Raw genomic sequence first — 20,612 nt, 5'->3', positions numbered from 1 at the left:
GGGGCATGTGGGCACTTCTAAAGACCTTCCCATATTGAACGGGAAAATCTTTTTACAGTCAGCTGAATGCAGTTAGAAGCCTCTGCACAATTTTCCCCAAAGCAAATACCAGCTTCAGAAGGATTTCCCCCAGGACCATTGCAGCAGAGGAAAGGGTTAAATTCCCCCTCCACACCTGCTGCAATCCCAATAACTGTCACACAAACACACACCAAGCTGAGGTTATTTGCATTTTTAAAAACATGCATGTTAGATGCAAGGATGCAATTAACATCTGGTTTGGTTTGGCTTGTTTTGTTAGTCTAAGCGCCAAAACAGACATTACTTTAAAGCCTCATCTAGCAGTTACATCTTCTTCTTTTTTTCATTTTAGCTCTAGAAGCAGACAACCAATCCAGATTTTAAAAGTCCCCATGATAGGGTCCCAACTCAGATCAGGGGGCCCTGTGCCTACATTAGAGTAAGAATGAAAAAAAGACTGTAAATTAAAAATGTATAAGATCTCACACTGAATTATTTATATTTAGAATTGTAATAATTTTTAAAATAGGAAAAAGAAGTAATAGCTAGATATGGATTCAAAGTAATGTCTGTTTTGGCCCTAAGGTGCTACAAGCCCCTGTTGTTTTTCCTCCCAAATGATGGTTTCCTATCATACTGATTTTTTAAGTAGTAGCTGCCTAACCCTTTTCATAGAATCATAGGATCTTAGGGTTGGAAGGGGCCTACAAGACCATTGAGTCCAACCCCCTACTCAATCCTGGAAGCCTGATTCCCAGGTGGTCTCCCATCCAAGTACTAACTAATCCATTAGAATTTTGAACCTGATCTTTTAAAACCAATAGCAGTTTTGTTTTTGATTTCAATGGGAAAAGGACTGCATCCTAAAACAACACTGTTGTTTTGTGGTAAAGAGTACCAGTCCTGGGCCTTGTTCACTTTAGAGTGTTAGCCACCTTTAGATCCGTTTCACAGTATTACCACCACCTAGCCAATCATCATTCATTTTGTGTGTGAGTAACATACTCTTCTCTCCTTATATGCTACAATTCACATTTGTCCTTGCTGAATTTCAGCTTATCAATGCTAGACCTACTAAAGCTCAGCAGTATCATTTCATACTAGTGATCATATATTTCTGTTTATTCTACTGACACTCTGCTCAAGATATCAAGAAGGGATTATATGCAATGTAAGTAACATGGGATTTTTGCACAGTTGCCCTTTGACTCAAAAGAAAAAAAAATCTAGCCAAAATCTAGCCATTTTGGATTCAACAGTCACATGACCCTGAAAACAGAAACAGATCTGCCTAAATATAAGGAGCTATACTATAAAGAAGAATGAGAAAGATTCATATGACAGAAACTAGATAAAGCTAAATATTCCTAGCACAATGGCCTTGGGGAGAAGAAAATTAACCTGACATTTCTCCTAGATCAGAACTGCGTTACATTTTGGTTTCAAGCTAGGCATATCCTTATTAAAAAGTAATGTTCTTCAAATGGCACTGGAATAAATCTCCATGTGAATAAACATATTAATTCAAAACTCTGAGATTAAGAATACATTGATTAAATTAATTGCATTAAAATTTTTGCAAAAAATTTGGCATTGCTTATCTAATTTCTTCTCTTATTGTGTTTGAACTATAAAGTGGGGGGAGAGGAGCTAAGCCCATTTCATTTTTTAGCCTCCTACAATCTACATCATTAAATATTCAGCTCCTTCTATTTATAAATTAAAACATTTATTTGCTGCCTGTCAGAATCTTTCAAGGGAGCTTACAACACAAATTTTACAAAGTCAATTAAAATATTAATTATTCAACCTATGCTGGGAATAGTTAACCCATGCTGACTTTTTAACAACAGTCAGTTCTCCTTCCGCTGCATTCTATGGGCCGTTTCATACACATTTAGTTCTGGAGATATTACCATACACAGAGTGGGCCAGGCAGCCTGTGTATTGCTTCCATCCCATATATGACGGGATATGTGATGCAGGCTGTACCTGACACACCTAACTTCTACGATCTCTCTATCCCCATAGAAAGGTTGCATAGGATTATAGGAATTTGATGACTACATGCAGATAGGAAGGACTTGCCAGGTCATACTATTTGTCCATCTAGTAAAGTGTTGTCTGCTCTGACTGGAAGCAGCTCTCCAAGGTCTCACACGGAAGTCTGCCCCATCGCCTTCTCCCTGATCCTTCTAACTGGAGATGCCAGGGATTAAACCCAGAACATTCTGCATGCAAGGCATGTGCTCTTTCAATGTTGTTAGGGTCCTTCCCTACATGTATGTCTGGCATCGCAAATCAAGTTGCACATGCCCAGTTTAAGTATATTCTATTTTTGGGAGTAAGTATGTTTGAATTAAGCTAACCATCTGCTCCCATCAGCAGTTCATGCCCTGGTCTCCTCTCGCCTAGACTACTGTAATGCCGTCTACGTGGGGTTACCCTTGAAGATGGTTCGGAAGTTGCAGCTGCTGCAGAACGCAGAACACGGCAGCCCGCCTAATTAAAGGCAGCTGTCAGCGGGACCACATCACTCCAGTGCTGAAGGAGTTGCACTGGTTACCAGTTGTTTTCCAGGCCCAATTCAAGGTGTTGGCATTGACCTTTAAAACCCTATATGGTTCCAGCCCAGTCTATCTTAAGGAGCGCCTCCAACAACACCAGAGACGTCACTCAAAGAGATCAACCTAGGCAGGCCTTCTGTCTGGCCCATCAGCCAGGACAGCTAGGCTGGTGAGGACTAGGGAGAGGGCCTTTTCTGTGGTAGCCCTCACTCTGTGGAATTCCTTCCCTAGTGAACTCCACCATGCCCCCTCTTTGATGAGCTTCTGCCAGACTTTGAAAACCTGGCTGTTCAGGCGGGCATTTGGGGTGGGTTAGGGTTTTTTAGAGCAATGTTGTTTTGTTCAGTTAATTATGTAAATGTGTTGTATTTCGTGCTGTTATTTGTAGTGTACGTCACCTAGAGTGGCCTGGTAGCCAGCCAGATGGGTGGCTAATAAATCTAATACATAAACAAATAAACAAATAGGCTTTCAAAGCCAACTCAAGAAAATACAGCAAGGTCTAGGCATCATTCATGCTTAATAAAATATCAGCTAATAGCTTTCCCATTCTGATCATGGTATAAGCCTAATATTACCCAAGTATCTTGATCAGTTTTTAATCTGCTACTGGAAGCCTCTTTCATAGAGGAAGAAAACTTTCAGGAAATTGGAGGACAGATTTTGTTACAGCACTAGCTCCACCTTTTCCTTGGAGCTGGACACAACACTACCCCCCTCACACCTTCTCTTTTAATTTATTTACCTGCTTCATAGAAATTAACGAATGGTCAGCATAAATGCATTCTCCATGCCCTCTTGGCAGCTAAAAGACTGACATTACAACACTGCTAGAAAGTTCTATTTTCATATATATGGAAATATATGCTATTTTCATATTTGTTTGTTTGTTAAATTTATTAATTGCCCATCTGGCTGGTCACCCAGCCACTCTGGGCAATGTACAACGATAAAAACAGTTCAAAACAGTAAAAATCAACAATATACATTCTCATATATGCATACAAATTTATGTATGTATATTATTAAAAACTCCAACAAAATAAAAAGACGAAAACCTGCTACAGGGCTTTCAGAGAAGGACCAGTATTAACCATCTGCATTAGAGACAAAATGTATCAAGAGTCACCCTTCAGAAATTTAATATGTAGAAGACTCCAGGGAAGAATGACAAGTACAGCTGAACTAAAACTTCTCAGAAGATGTTTTTCTCAGAACAGTTTTGAGACTTTTCTTTCCTTACCCCCTAGAAATAAAAGGCCAGAATATGCAGAATTTTCTCCAAATGTTCTTGTGTGTGGTGGCTGCTTTCCACCAACACATTTAGTGGTGTTGCCACGTGCAGTGGCAGCACAAAAAACCCTTAGGAAAAAAAGAAAGAAGCTGTACTATAACCTCTGTCAACGGTGAAACCTACCTGTGAGGAAACTGTTGGAGAATTTCTCCTCTCTCTGGAAAAATTCAGTGAAATTGTCCACCCAATTTCTCTGCCCACAAACAAGATGGAGAATTGCAGGAGGCCATTTGTGCACAGCTCTACCCAACATTACAAGAGTTGGCTACCCCAGGTTGTCCTCTCTTTTTTTGTCCTTTCCCTCCACTGGGGACCTTGCACCAACTGCTAATAGTAATGGCACAGGAACATGGATTCAAGCTTGACACTAGAACGTAACCTAACCAACTCTTAGGCATACACAGGCCCGTGCACTTCTGTTTCTCACTGCTATTCCAGTTACACTTGCTACAAGGCAATGCCAGCAAAGGAATATAAATACCCATTGTCATTTGTGACTATTATCAGAAAATGTAATCAATTATAATAAAAGATGGAGTAAAGACAGAACAGTGTTAAGATCTGCTTTAGAGCCCAAGTGAAGTAAGCCATCTTACCCAACTACCAGGTTAAAATTTTCATTACAAATGTTACACCTGACTATTCCAGTACGGAACTACCCATAAAGTGTGTCAGACTTTAAAAAGCCTTTTCCCTTCCTCCTCTCCTGTGCCATTCCTTCATCACTGTTTTGCTACACTCTTCCCTCCCTTGAGGAGTGTGACATACTTTATGGATGGTCTCTACAATGTTTTAAGCTTTTTTACCTAGGACAGACTAAGTAATTGGCCTATGCTATAACCAAAAACCAAGCAACACTGAATAATTAGCTCCTAAGGGGCTCTTATGAACTTCTCCTGGAAATAATAAGGAAACTATTGCAGGTGTGTGTGTGTGTGTGTGTGTGTGTGTAAGTAGATAAATAAATAAATACACATCTTGCTATCAGCTAAACATCTTCAGTTACGAGTTATTAAAGGGATCACACAGAATATATGGGTACAGCATGTGACAGCAAAACACTTCAGCTTTCATCAGTTTCTCTCTAGTTTAAATTGTATTTCAATATCTTGTTCAACCACTAATTTGTAATTTCACATTATCTATTGCCAATTACATAAGCATAAAGTAACTACACAACCAACACAAAATGCTATTAACACTACCTTCTTCCAACAAGCTCTATTTGACTATGACTAATTATACTTTCAGGGTGCGTGGGGGCACTCTACATAATAATAATGATTGGCTGTTTTCATAGGATCCAGACAGGTGCTGAATATAATGTATGCAACACAGAACAGTATGTAAAGAACTTTCTAAAAATAAATATGGGGAAAGGGGAGGAGGAGAAGAAAACCAAGAAGTCTTTTCTCATTAACTCCTTTTTCTTGGTTGTGAATAATCGTGACTATATACCTATGGAATATTGCAGCTATCCTTGTTCTAGTAAGAGAAACATCTTCTTCCTAAGGCTAGGCAGGCGATGACCAGCGATTGCTCGTTCTCAGTAGTAGCAACTCATCCTTAAAATGCCTTCTCTATTCTGTATGGTTGGCCCCCACCCTGATGAGTTCTAGACATCAGGAGCAGTACCTAATGCTGCCGCTGAGCGTCCACTCATTCCGTTGTGCTACAAGTTGGTCCTGCAGGCACAACAGCAACTAGTACTGCCCAAAGCAACCACAGAAATAAGTGGAAACCATGGTTTCCAGAATGGGAAAGGTCAGCAGAGCTCCCTTCTGCGAGTTCTGCTGACCTGCTCCATTCTGGAAGCAAGCGTGTCCACTTGTTTCTGTTTGCTTCAGGAACCACTAGTCTGCTGTTGCGCTAAGGGTTGGTCCTGTCACTGGATACTGCCTCAGGTAAAAACAGCTTTATTTTTCCAGGGCTTTTAATTTAAGTCTGCTGCTATTGGGAGTTTTAGTACTTTTAATGCCAGACAGTTTTATCCATTGCTCTTTCAGTGTTTGCGTTAATGTTTTGCTGCTGTTTTCGTGTAACTTTTTTGCACTGATTGTATATATATTTTGTACATACAGAAGTATATAACTGTATGTTGTTTTATTGTAAGCCACTTTGAAAAATGTTCTTAAGGAGGCGGAGTAGAAGTAGAATCATATACACACCACATATGGGTACAAAATATGTAAAATTTCATTTAAAGGCAAGTACCTCAAAAATTTCAAAGCCGTAGATGTCCAAAACTCCCATGACTTTCTTCCTTACTTTTGTTTGTGCCTTAAAACAGAAGTCATTATTTTCATACGTTTAATAAATGAAGGAGATGGTAATACCATACAATTATTTTTAACTTATCAAAATATTATCATGAGTTCAAGAACAAAAAAGAAATATTAATATGAGTACATCTATTGTTTATCTGCTGGCAATGTTTTATTACTACACCAGAAACTGCTAAACATTCAGTTCCCCCTCCTAAGCTTATTCAAATTGTATCGAATTTCAGTTAATATTACCTTAATGCTCTCATTGATTCTAGTAACAAGCCAGGAAAATAATCTACTATAAAGATTCTTTGCCAGAGCATCCCGAGCATAGTAAGCCTAATAAAAAAGACAGACAAGTATTAGAAACATTTGAGACAGTCCAGGAGACTGGCTAGCTCTGTGCACAGCAAAAGGTGGAAACAACCCATGATACATGTGCTCTGTTTTGGGCTACACATTTACACAAGCAGATGTGCTTTGCAGAAATCATAAAACATGAGGGCATTTCCCAGTAAAATGTTTTAGTCATGATTAGATCATTATTTTATTTATTTGTTACATATATCTCCCACCTTTCTTCCATGATGGAACTCATGGTTGATTGTTTGAAATTGTTTTTAGATATATGTTGTCTCTGTGTGTGCTGTCTGTATGTTTTTATGTAAATGGTTTTACACTTTGTATATTGTATTTTTAATGCTTTTTAGTCTTTGTAATGCGAAGAGAAAATTCTCTGGAAAAGACCCTGATGCTGGGAAAGACTGAGAGCAAAAGGAGAAGGGGACGGCAGAGGATGAGATGGCTAGATAGCATCACTGATGCAATGAATATGGACTTGAGCACGCTCCGGGAGAGAGCGCAGGACAGGAAGGCCTGGCGTGCTGTGGTCCATGGGGTCACGAAGAGTCGGACACGACTGAACGACTGAACAACAACAACAAGTCTTTGTAAACCACCCAGAGAGCTTCGGCTATGAGGCAGTATAGAAATGAAATAAATCATCATCATCATATATGCAGTTCCCAGGCAGTCTCCCATAAAAACTAAGAACATAAGAGGAGCCCCTGCTGGATCAGACCAAGGGTCCATCTAGTCCAGCGTTCTGGTCACATCATGGCCAATGGGCTGTCTGTGGGGAACCCACAAGGAGGACATGAGTGCAATAGAACCATCCCACTCATGTTCACCACCAAGTGGTGTACATAGACATACTGCCTCTGATGCTGGAGGTAGCATATAACCACCATGACTAGTAACCATTGAGAACCCTATCCTCCCTGAATTTGTCTAATCTCTTTTGAAAGCCATCCCATCCAGGCACTGACCACCAGACCCAGACCTGCACAGCTTCAGCAAGGTTGCTGCATCACATGGCTTCAAGACAACCTGGCCCAATTTCCCATGTAATTATGTGTCATATCAGGAAAAATATATCTCTTGTAGAGTTACAATGGAGAGCTGCATAGACCAAACATTAAAAACAAAACCGAAGCCTGTGACTGCCTTCGTATGTGCAGTCATCAGCATGGGAGCCAGTTCAGTATGGTACAGGCCTACATTACAAGAACTATGTTTTAATAATACAACCACGTGAGCTGGGCCAATCGTGGGGATCCTTTTCACGCAACTGGTTCCCTGACAGGAAAGAGAGTGCTGGTTGGTGGGAAAGACTCATGCAGAATTTGCCCTGATCTTGTGGTTGTGTAATCACCCAGTATGGGATTTTATGACACTACTAGGTGCATAAGTGATGGGGTATGGAGTTTGTGTGGGAGTTTTCAGAAGTTGTAGAAATCCAGACACAAGAATAAAATTCTGGAAGGCGATTTTATATAGCACTCTGCGGCACCCATTAAAGATACAGGCTTACCTAGGAACCATGTGATAAGTCATTTATATGTCCACAGTGAAAAAAATGAACATAAATGTATTTCCAAGAGCGCCCAGAGAAGTCCCTTTTTGGGGCCACATCTAATTTATTGTGACAAAGAAAATTTTTCCTACATTTCTTACAGAAAGAAAAACACATCTACACACAGCAGTAATCTTATGTTACCTGAGCCACATTTAGGGTTGTAGAGACTTTCTCCTGCTTGGCTTCAACTGTGCGGAAGCTGAAGGCTCTTTCCAGCACTGACTGGTCAATGCCTGTCAACTCACATATTTCTTTGAGTTCTATGGAAGCAAAGAATCACAACTTAAAAATAATTTTGTTGTTTTTATACTGGCTGCATTAACTCAACAATGTTGCAACAACCTTGAAATGATTTGTGAGCTAATAGCCTTAGGTACTCACAGCCAAGGGGCTTCGAGACTACAGAATCAGGGCTGGAACACATGCTACAGTCAGGGTGGCAATAGTGCTGCAAACAGCCTCTACATGGAAACTGAGTTTCATGACTGAGCTTCCAGCAGTTATTAGTTGTAAACATTATCCAAACAGATGGAGATTAGTTGCCACACAGAGGCTGGTTCAACAGTGTTCTTAGGATGACTGTAATATGTGCTTCAGCCCTATGTCACAATGGTCAATCACTCGACTCTGAAACGGTGAAAAAACCAAAGTCACCCCCCCATCCTATAAACACTAATTTCAGTACAATTACGTTCATCATATAAATATTAAAGTAAATACAGGGAAGTGGCTTTTGGACCAAAGAGCACAATTATCTTGCAGTCCTGTTCTATGCATGGTTATGCAGAAGTAAATCTAATTGTGTTCAATAGGGCTTGCTCCTGGATAAGCATGCATAGGATTGTAGCCTAAGTCAATCAATATTTATGGAATGACAACCCAAATCTCCAAAATGTGAAGGAAAAAACTATATGGTAACTAAGTCATCATCTTATGATAATCAAATATCTTTCATTTAGCATGCCAATAACAGTTCAATATAACATAGATTTGAATGTCATTTTAGAAAAGATAACATTCAATAAATATTGTGTTCACTTACCTAGACAATAACTACATTTAGAACGAAAACCAAAACATAATTTAGATAGCATAGGTAAGTTTCACTAGACCTATTGTTTGAATCATGTATTGTTTGAATTACCATTTTTATCTTTGATTTTACTTTCATCTAAACCATTCACTCGAGATTCAGGTTTGAATTCAATGTTTCCCAGCTTTAAGACGGCCGCAGCAACTTCAAAAACTGACTGCGTTTCATGGTCCATAAATCCCACAATCTGCATGGCATTCTAGAAGATGGAAATCAAGTTTTGTTTATTACATTTTTATCCTGGCCTTCCTCCTGGTAGTTCTCTTCTCTACTCCCCATTTTATTTTATCTTCACAATGAACTATTAAGGTAGGATTAGACTGAGAGATTGCAACAGGCCAAAAAAGGTCACCCGAGCTTCATTAGTGAGCTAGGATTGAAATCCAGGTCTCCCCAGTTGGTCTAACAGTCCAACCATTCCACCACACTGGCTCTCACTAACCATATTATACTGGGACTAGAACCTACCAGCCAATGCATTAAGCCAGTAAACCACAGAAACAGAGCATAACACTACTTTATCTTAATAGCTTAAAAAAAAGATAACACTTCTACATTTATTCACATAGACAGTTAACCTGCTCATGACAGTAGAAATATTTTTTAATTCACAAGAGTATTAAACTTTCCAATTATTCTTTATTTATAAAAAATATAAGCCTCATTTAAGGGTAAAAACCTTCTCAAGACAGTTTCACATATCACTAGCGCAAAGTTTCAAAGGGAAAATTAACAATTAATTAGAACCAACATATTAAAACCATATCCAGCCTAAAATAGCTATTAAAATCTTATAAAACTTACAGCTGAAATTATTTCCATTCAGCAACCCAATAAAACACAGAACACTAGCTGGAATCTAAATCAGGCTTCCCCAACCTAGTACCCTCCAGATGTTTTAGACTACAACTCCCAGCATTCCTGACCATTGGCCATGCAGGCTGGGGCTGATGGGAGTTGAAGTCCACAACATCTGGAGAGCACCACATTGGTGAGGGCTGGTTTAAATATATAACACCCCCACATTTATCACATTCGCAGTTCTCATATTTTATGGGCCTGACTCAAGATGTTCCAACATTTAAGGGCTCCTGATATTCCTGGCTGGCTAGAAAACTCAGAAATGCTGTAAAGTGAAGCAAATTCACCGAATCAGAGTTGGAAGGAACCTCAGACATCATCTAGTCCAACCCCCTGTTCAATGCAGGATCTGCAATACAATGCAGAATGCAACTATAACATCCCCAAGAGATAGCTGTTAAGCCTCCTCTTAAGTATCTTCATTAAAGGAGAGCCCACCACTTGTTCCGCTGTCGAACACCTCTCACCATTATGGTACAAATGTAGGACTTCAAATTTAGGTTGAACAGATGTAGAACTCAGCAGAAGAGCACAAATTCTTACCCTAACTGTTCTGAAGTTTGCAGCATCATCTACTCCATTTACTTTTGCAGAGCCCAGGCTCAGGTAGTTGTATCGACTGAAATCCCTCTCCAGCTTGAGATTTTCTAACAAAATGAAAATAACTCTTGTTAATGGCAAAGCTCCCTCCCTATTACTGCTCTTGTTAGCAGTAAAGGCTACGTTCAATGTGTTAATTTTTAAAAAGCCCACAAAACACTGAAATTATAGAGACATAACTAACTTATGCAATTACATATGCAATTCTATTTGGGGTAAATACCCCCAAAATTGTACTTACTAAGCAGATCTTCTGATCCTCCAGACAATATCTGATAGAAAATGTGAAAATTTCTTTCACCTCTTGGTTGTTTAACAACACGAGACTTTTCCAAGAGATCTAAAAATAAATGTCACAGTAATTATTTTCCATTCTTGTAGTCTGCTTCTCTTTTACCACTATTGCATCTGAATCAGAACGAGTTACAGAAAGAAGTAATGCCTGGCAGGGGAGGGCCTGCCAAATCCACCACGCACTCCCCATTGCCTAACCAAGATTAGGAGATTGGGAATGCTATGTTTACTTACTGCATTTATATTGCATTTATTTACTTAAATTATATAAATTTTATCCTCACAACAATCCTGTGAGGTACAGTAGGCTGAGAGATAGTGCCTGGCCCAAGGTCACCCAGTGAGCTATATGGCTGAGCAGGATTTCCCCAGGGTCTCCCCAGTCCGAGCCTGACATTCTATTCACTATACCACATTAGTCCTCTGTCTATGATGCATCTATCCATGAAGGACACCTTCAGCTAAATAATCAACACAGGGTGCAATCCTATTCAGATAGGCGGCCGCCTCCAAATTCGGAGGCGACCGACTATCCAATGCAGGGCAGGAGAAGCACGGAGGGGATCGTTCCCTCTGCACTCCTCCTGCCCTGCATTTTCAGCTAGACAGCCGATTGCGGCTGTCTAGCCGCGGGCGGGCTGAGTGGGGGAGGAGGCTGCTATATGACACACTGGATGTGTCGTACAGGCATTTCTGCCCTCCCCACCCCGGAACGCCCTCTGGGAACGCCCCTTTTCAGCTGCTCCACACTCCTCTTGTGAGTGCGGAGGACGGGGCTGTTCTGCCCTGCCTCTGAGGCAGCGCGGAACTGCAGGGAGGTCAGTTCTCTGAGAACCAACCTCGGAGCGTGGGCTCCAAGATCGGTTCCTGAAAAACCAGATATCTTATTGCCATCTAGCCACAGTCCAGCAGCCATAGGATTGCTCCCACAGTCATTTATAAAGTCCAGAATGCTAATCTGTATTCTGAGGTATCTTACACCCAAAAATAGTCAGTGCAAATCCCATTCGAACATAAGGTATCTGCAATCAATTGTTAGGTATCATTTGACCATGGATGCATTAATTGTTACCTTTATTTTTTATATGTGAAGTGTGGCTCAGAACACTACCACTGTTATACCTGAAGACGCTTCTGAAAGCATCATTAGAGAATATTCTCTCTACATGCTACTGACTTTTAGGAAACTGTATAAAAAGAGGCATACTAAAGGAAGCATGGCCAGACAATCTAGCAATATACAAATATTCCATTCATATCACTATTGTGAACATGTATATGGTGATCAAAGCCTACTCTAAGCACACTTCTGGCATTCTTCCATTACACAAATGAATCTGATAAAATACAGTTTGTGTACATCCCTGCCTCAGTGTAAGAATTTAGCCCATATTACTTTGGGGAAGGGGGGGAACCTTTCACATCTATGATTAGCTAAAATGAATAGGGGCAACGCATGCTCCACTCTCACAACTACAGTTAGGCACACACAAACATATACACTATTTGTGCCTTCACCTTATCTCTTATATGCAGGTTTGCCAGAAGACCTTACACTCAGTAGGCATGTTACATGACAAACACAAGTTGTCCCTGTCAGACTCCTGCTTTGTGTCACACTTCATCAACATTCAGAACAAGGAGCTGAAAAATGAGGCTTATTAATATTTCAGTAAGTTACCAACAGCGTTTTGTCTCCATGTCACCTTTTGCAATTAACAAAGTATACACTGGCTTTTCTACAAAGGACACCCTGAATGAAAGCACCCTTGTTCCACACAACAGAAAGCGCATGACATTGAAAGGGCACCACTGGCAGTTTATGGCTAAATACGCTCGCATGTGTGCATACATGCATGAATAAATGGAATATATAAGGTCTGGAGTGAGTATATAATTCTCCTGAAAAACACTTTAAACCATAGAATTCACTAACAAAAGTAAGCACTATATAAACATTTGAGTATATGATTTACAGGTAGTAAATCAATATAATACCGTACTGTGACATGAGCAACCCAATAAATATACAATAGCGTGTAAATCACAGAACCTTAAAGGTTGGAGATTACACTGAGAGGAACTATGCTTCCACCCAGACCTTCCCTGCAGGTGCTGCCACAGAGCATATTTTTGCAGAACTGTCACCCTTGGTAGCTGGTGCTTTTTTTGAAAGAGAGAGAAACACCGTATTCATATTAAATAGGGCATCTTGCTGATTTCCATGTCAGCCCATACCATTTTTATAACTATTCCCAAGAACTTTTGAAGAAAATTCGTTTTCCATTCGTATAAGCGTGATAATAAAAAGACAAGTCAATGGAAAGGTAACAACATTGTTCAGCACAATAATGAAGCGTTGCAAAAAAACTAGTAATAGGAGACTGTTAAGGCTGAGTCTAGCCTGCCAGTGCTGTGGCTGGCATCTTGCCTGTCCATACAGCCCATTCTGAGAATCCACTGCCCTGGGGGTTTAGCTACAGATCGGTGGATCGCCGTTTCCGCTGGAGCAGGATGCTCACCTCTTCCCAGTGCCTGCTGTCACACATCCTGAACTTTAGGATGGGGAAAGGCTCTAAAATCAGTTAACCATCACAGTAGCAAAACAGCCACACTTGAGTTACATCTGTGACATTCAAGCCGTAACAAAGCAGTGAAAGGGGCGAACAACCCACAAGGGCCTCCATCTTTCTTTTGCTGTGTTTTACTCGTAGCAAAATGCCATTTATGTGATCTCTGGGATCGGCACCATCATAATAAATGACAATGTATTTTGTGATTTATGCATCCTGTAAAATCAAATAATGGCTGTCACGTAACTTGCAGCATGCCTGTGCATTTATCAAACAGAGTGGGCGAAAAACAGCTGTGGAGCATTGAATTGTTTAGCCAGGTCATTAAATGATTATAAAGTATATATATAAAAAACAGTGATGAGTAAACTCCCCTCAGGCCGATTCAGAATTAGCTCAGTACTTATGAGTCCTCTCAGCAAGCATTCAGAAAAATAGTTCTCTTCTGGCTCATAATATTGGCACAAGTGTGTCAACAGTACCGTACGCATGCACTTTGCTGCATGCCCCCAGGGGATTGCAGCTCCCAGCACCAGCCATGGTGGTGAGACCCTTGGGAATTCTGTTATCCCTGCCCCCACCAGCCCACAAACAAATACATCCCAGAACAAGAAGGGGCTTGACATCTAGATGGGGACATCCACAACATAAGGCGTTTTAGCAGGAGTAAGGGCATAACATTACAAAAAGAATTCGCACATCTGCCTTCAAAGCAACTGGCTTTGGGCGCCTGGTGTGCTGTATGCTGAGTGTGCATATAGTATACACATCTGTTTTTCCATTCTCAGCCAGAGGACAACCTCTGGAGGAAGATGCTGCTCAATCTGTAATGCAACCAAATGTTAGGAGCTGGACAAAACCATTATTTCAAACTTAACAACACATATATTTGACGCTGCAGCTGAAACAGTGATGGTTTCTGAAGACAGATGAAAGCTGAGATGATTTTCCTAATCTTTGCCCTGAGATTCTTAATTAATTAAATTAATTAAGAAAATGCTTGTGAATGGCAGGGGGCGGTGGTGGAGGAAGGGCACAAGGCATCATTGCACACATGGACACACCTTGCAGACCCAGTCATAGGGGTGGAAGGATCCCCCTATCCCCAGTGCATTTGTGCCAAGTGCACTACTTCACTTTTCTGTAGGAGAGAATGACACACATTCATGTATACAGAAGGCGTGCCCTTGGGGGGACCACTAGGGTAGGGTCTGAATCTGCTCTGTACCTCAGTGACCCCAGTTATCTGCGTTGAGACAGTTGTATCCTCTCTCAACTGTGTAACAAGTTATAGATTGTTTATTTTGGCTCATAGAACAAAATGGAAGCTACTGAACTTGATCTTTTTTACATATAGCCTCAGGTTGGGTTCTGCAGTCATGTGACTATGAGAAAGTCCCCCCCTTTCTCTCTTTCGCTTACACACACACGTGGCTACAGTGTGAGAGTGAACACCACCACCACGTGGATGGGTTCTTTCCTACCTAATTGCCAGTCCATTGGAAGGCAAGGAGGGGGTCACCTCGGAAAGTCCCCTGTGACTGCTGGTCCCACCCACCAAGGGACCAGGCACAGGGTATTCACTCGTATATGTAGCCACATAGCATTGCATCATAGGGAACTGGATCCTAAAGAACTCTGGATATGATTGAAGCATGCCATAGACACAGAATATAAGAACTGGGTTTTCTTTCAATTTACTCTTGTACTTTAAGACTTAGAGGCCTGCTTGGCCCCCTTTCCACTCTGAGTTTACAGCGATTTTATGTAAGGTTAAGAGGGACGCCAATGGGTATTAATCAAAACAACTTAGGGCATGTATCCATTTGTCTTGGCATGCCTGAAATATTACACCACACAGCTACACAACTATTAGTGCTCTCTAATACTACACTTTCACCTAACCCACTCAGGCATGGACACAGCTGAGCGTGCTAGATGCATCAGTGATCTGATCCCATAAGCCTATACTTATGTTTTCATTTTTCCACTGAGACCTATGTGCTCTTAACAATACAGTCTTTATACTGTATGGTTCTGGCAGCTTCATGCATATACTTTTCGTTTGTGTCCCCACCTCACCTCATGTATGTGAAAAAACAGATGTCATGGTTGCTTTTGCTTCTGTATAACAGAGGTGGGCAGAAGGTAGATGTCCAGATTTTTTGTACTTCAACTCCCAGAAGCCCCTGCCAGCATGGCCAATGGTCAGGAATGCTGGGAGTTGAGGTCTAAAACATCTGGAGATCTATTTTCTGCCCACCCCTACTGTATAACACCCTATGCCCTCAGATGTTTTGCTGGAAACAAAAGTGCATTAGTGAAAAATATCTGAGATTTCCTCCTTCACATATATACCTCCATGCGCAATAGAGACCACTATAAACATTGTAGACAACTACAGCTAAAGGAGCAATCGTGTACCCCAGACACTGTCAGAGGGGCCATAGGATACTGCAGATTCCCCGTTCTAACTTTGGAAGGCAGAGTTTGAGATCCAACCCACTCCCCTGTCCCTTCATGTGGAAAGAACCACGCCGGCTGCCCTCCAAGGTTGGAAATATGATCTCAGAGAGAGGGAAGGTGTGGGTGGAGAGGAGACCAGAGAGGCCAGGATATGAGTTATCCTGAGCCTCTTCCAGCCTCCTTCCCCCCCTGCTCTGAAACGCTGACGCTAGACAGGATAAAAAGTCCATCTAGTGAAATATGCAGGGTGGGAGGACGGGGAGGCAAGATCACCTCCGCTGCTCCTCCCACCCTGCACTCGATGACTGCAAGCCTCAAACTCGGGGGGGTTTCAATCATCAAGGGTGCAAAAGCTAGAATTGCACCCTAAGCAGACAAGATGTCTGCATACAGATGTGCTTGACATAAGTGAGCTGTTCTGCATCTAATAATTTACTCAACAGACTTGCTTTTTGGCCATTCTATAGATTGTTCATTTGTACATCTTTCACAATGACTACATGGTAAAAGGATCTTGAAGTATCTCTCTGCTTTTGTCAAACACTTATAGATGTCATGGTCAAATGGTGCCAGCACAAATGTACTTGTTACCAGAAAGAGTTAACTAGTAAAAAATACTGTACACAAGCCTGTCTGTAAATTACTCACATGCCTCTAGAGACTCTAATATAAACAATTTCCTGAACTGTGCAGTTGGTTCTGTTAGAAGTACCAGTCTCACTCAGATTCTCTTCAGAGCAGTTAAAAAAACCCAGAGGGAAGTTAAAGTAATTAACAATTTCCAAAGATGAACATTCACAGCACTGTCCTTACAGAATTTTTCCAGAAAGTAGTTAAAGGCAGGAAACCAGATATTTACTATAAGAAGCAACTACCATTCCCAGTTTTGTTTGAAACAGAGATTACGTTATGCTTGCTTGGAGATCTCAAAGATGTGGCACAGCTAGCAGAGCATAGAAAAGTAGGTAAGTTACTCTCAAGGAACCATTTATACCAACATCATTCTTAAAGTAGCAAGTCTGTCCAAAGTCAAGCAGCAAAGCTTATATTAACCCACTTTTATGCACATAGTTGGGACAAATTTTCACCCACCAGTTGAATGTAAAAAGATTTGCAGCACTATAGGAAATAAAATACGTTCCCTCACTGGCAGTCTAACACACACCATGTTTGCCATTTGCATGTCCATTGCAAAATTACCTGCCAGACACATCATAAAGCACACCCTGTGAGGCACAAGAAAATACAACCAGGTAGATTGTGCGTTGGAAGCTTGTGTTAAGCTTGTGTGTTAAGGCACTGCTAAGTGCCTTGGTGGATCCTACATTATTGCTGCTGATATGAAGATAAATCTCTTCAGAAGAGGTCACTATTAATAGTTTATAAGCTCAAGTCAAATACTGAATGTTTATGTCATTTTATATTTAATAGAAAACTCTTACTTGAAACCTTGCAACCAGTATAAGGCATGGCCACTTTTGGGCAAAACACCATGCCAGTATTCCAGAGAATCCTGGCTTCACAAACTTGGTGGTGCACACAGCTCAGCATGATCACTCCCACTGTGCTTCTCCCACCAGCAGGAGTGGCTTCAGCAACCAGGAACTCACCAGGAGAAAATAAAAGCTTCCCCTTATGTCTGAACTGGGACTCCTGCTTTGTTGCTCCCTGACAAGCCATTCTGAATCCAAGGTTTAAAGTTGGCTTATTTGTGAGCAACAACTCAGAAATCAGATTCAAAGCAATGCTAAGCATTTTCTTGCTGGCGAGTTCCTGGTTACTGAAGCCAGTCCAACTGGTGGGAGGATCCAAATGGAAATGATTGGGCTGCGTGCACAACAGCCTGGAATTCTGGCTTATTGTGTTGTGTGAATGCGGTAACTGAGAGTTATTTAAGTTTGCTTGCTGCCTCCATTTTGGCAATAATTACAGCTTTCCAGACTGCCAAAAATTTAAGAAAAAAATCCTTTACTACTCAATAGGGTAGGTAAGGGAGACCATTTTATCACACATATTCACCTGATGTGTCCTAAAACTCTCCTTACCACTGGGCAGTATAATACAGGTGACCAAACCAATGCAGGGTAAAAGATCATCCTAGGGTTGTTTGATTGTCTATATAGGCACATAGTACTGATATGCTAAGTTAGACAAAAAAGCAATGCTCAGCCATCGCCACCAGGTTATATAATAAACATGGCCTCTACAAAATAACATTTTCTGAGGTAGAAATAAGTTGTGCCACACAAAACCTCTTCCCTGTTTTTTTGATCGTACAACATTTTAACTTTCCATTTTTTAGTTGAATTACAAATTGGATTCATATTTGGGAAAGGAATGAATATACATCACAAGCAAGAAATAAATGCCACTAGCATAATATATTCTGAATGATCCAGGAACAGTTATTTTTAGTCACTTCCTCTTCTCCCATTGCACAGTAGGGACCATCCTGGCTAACCAGTCTTTTTTCTTTCTTTTTTGTGGCAGGCAACTGAGTTGCAAGTTAAATATAAACTTGCAGCCCGACAAACCACACACTTCCTGCCAAGACATTTATGTCATCCCAAAGGACTACTAAGAAAGAATGAAAAAACCTAGCACAGAGGAACTCTGCCCAGACAAGGCTTATTGCCTCTTCTGCAGAGCAGCAGCAAATTCAGAACTGTATTGAGGAAGCAAATCAGAGTACTATTATTAGTAGCTTAGTTAACTCTTCAGAATAAGACACAAATAGCCAAGGAAATAACTATCCTTGCCTTTCCCAACCACTTGCTTAGATGGATTTAAAGCTTTCGAACCCACGCTACAGGAAAAGTAAAATAAACGTTGTGATCCCCACTGATTGGGTAGTTGGATGGGTATTCTTTCAAGATGTTACAGCACGTGGTGTAAACAGAGAGAGCAATGAGGAGTTAGGGAAGGGGTTTGCAAAGCTCTAAGGGAATACAAAATTGCCATGAAAGAGCCAAAGTGGAATCTAAAGGTGGTGCCTATGCATACCAGGGTGAACCCAGTTAAGGCACTATAGAAAAAAAAATGGCTGAAAAGCTCTCCATGGGACTTTCACTCTCAGGTTACCTGGAAGTTTCCTGCCATACTGTGAGGAGTAAAGGTGGAAAAATATTAGTTCTACCAGGCAGGAAAGGGAGAATGAGCCAGGCATCAACTTCTCCCATTCTAGAATAGTAAACCAAAAGAACATCGGGGGACACCTGGTCCAGCATACCATTAAATCCTTGATACCATCTTTCTCAGCACATCCTGCATTAGGCAAAGCCTCATGATCCAGATGCTGTGCAGGCAGGAGGACTGAGATATGAAGCAGCAAGCCCTTGCAGCACCCACGACAATAGCATGAGAATCTGTGCCCTTTAAAAAGACATTAGATTTCGATATTCCTCACAATGTAGGACACTTGGCAGGTATGAGTCCTCCGCCTTCCATTCCTTGTGGAAGAGCTGATAGTGATCATAGGTCTCCAGCAAAAAGCATGGGCAGTGGGGTGAGGGGACACAGGCATGTTTTATAGTCCCAGAGAACAGTCCCAGAATCTCCTGAAAGGCATCTCAATTCTAGACAAGTCATAGGCATAAATGGACTAACAAAATACTTCTGCATTTCCAAAAAGCAACCAGGCAAATCAATATAATCAAGTTATTAAACAGCAGCCAAGAATTAATCCTTTAACTATCTAAGCATGAACAAGTACAATTTCTTGAATAGTGTGGATTTACCAACAATTATAAAACATGCAACATTTCTTAATATATCATTTTTAAGAGAGCAATCCTATGGCCCCTAGTCAGCAGCTAGATGGTCACAGGATATGTCAGTTTCTGGGAACCGACCTTGGAGACCATGCTCCGAGGTCGGTTCCTAGAGAACTGACTTCCCCCGCTCCTGCACTGCCTCGCAGGCAACTCGGAATGGCCCCGCACTCTGTGCTTGGAAGAGGAGCACGGAGCAGCAAAAGCAGGGCATTCTGGGGCAGGGAAAGTGGAAATGCTGGGATGACACATCCTATGTGTCATTCGGCAGCCACCTACCCAGCTCCGCCTTCCCACAGCTAGACAGCCAAAATTGGCTGTCTAGCAGCAAATGCAGGGCAGCTGAAGCACGGAGGGGACAATCCCCTCCATGCTTCTCCTGCCCTGCATTGGATAGGCGGTCGCCTCCAAGTTTGGAGGCGGCTGCCTATCCCTATAAGATTGCGCCCTAAAACTTTAAAAAATCCAAATCAAGGAATGTAGTGGAGGGGGAAGATTTTAGTTGCTTTGACACTGTTGCTTCATTAAAGAAGAAGAGGGGGGAAAGTGAAGCTGCTTTACCTAGCCAAATAAAAGCCGTAACAACCAGAATGCTTGTTTATTTCTTAGTGTTTCTGGAGGAGGTACAGATTTGGTACTTAATTTAAGCCTTACGCTGACATTTGGATTGTAAATATACCCATATTGATTAAAAGCTTTCTAAATAGCCATTACTATACATTGTTCCATAGTTATTTTCTAGTCTATCATTATGGCAATATAAGGTAGGGCACAAATTCAGGGATGCTGCTCAGATAAAACAGACAACATTTTGTATCTCTATTACCCCGTTCCTCTTTCTCAGCTGATAATCTGGAGTGTTGCTGTGGGGTTGCTGTGACATCTGAG

At 41.2% G+C, this 20,612-nt stretch overlaps 1 protein-coding gene across 4 annotated transcripts in view; it reads right to left on the bottom strand.

The window, feature by feature from the left end:
* Positions 1-20,612, bottom strand: part of MYO1B (myosin IB) — a 174,891-nt gene that overhangs the window by 55,139 nt on the left and 99,140 nt on the right. For all 4 annotated transcript variants that reach the window (XM_084816345.1, XM_084816331.1, XM_084816338.1 and 1 more), the window contains exons 8-13: positions 10,863-10,961; positions 10,565-10,668; positions 9,212-9,359; positions 8,209-8,327; positions 6,402-6,488; positions 6,097-6,162 (exon numbers count right to left, since the gene is read on the bottom strand). In XM_084816345.1, coding sequence (XP_084672471.1) covers positions 6,097-6,162; positions 6,402-6,488; positions 8,209-8,327; positions 9,212-9,359; positions 10,565-10,668; positions 10,863-10,961 — 623 coding nt within the window. The remainder of the gene's footprint in view (positions 1-6,096; positions 6,163-6,401; positions 6,489-8,208; positions 8,328-9,211; positions 9,360-10,564; positions 10,669-10,862; positions 10,962-20,612) is intronic.

Source organism: Heloderma suspectum, chromosome 1, assembly GCF_057233095.1.
Source record: "Heloderma suspectum isolate Gila_16-S chromosome 1, 16-S_ref, whole genome shotgun sequence".
NCBI classification, from domain to species: Eukaryota; Metazoa; Chordata; class Lepidosauria; order Squamata; family Helodermatidae; genus Heloderma; species Heloderma suspectum.
Note: the sequence above shows the minus strand (reverse complement) of the source record. Positions and strands in the feature narration are given on the sequence as shown.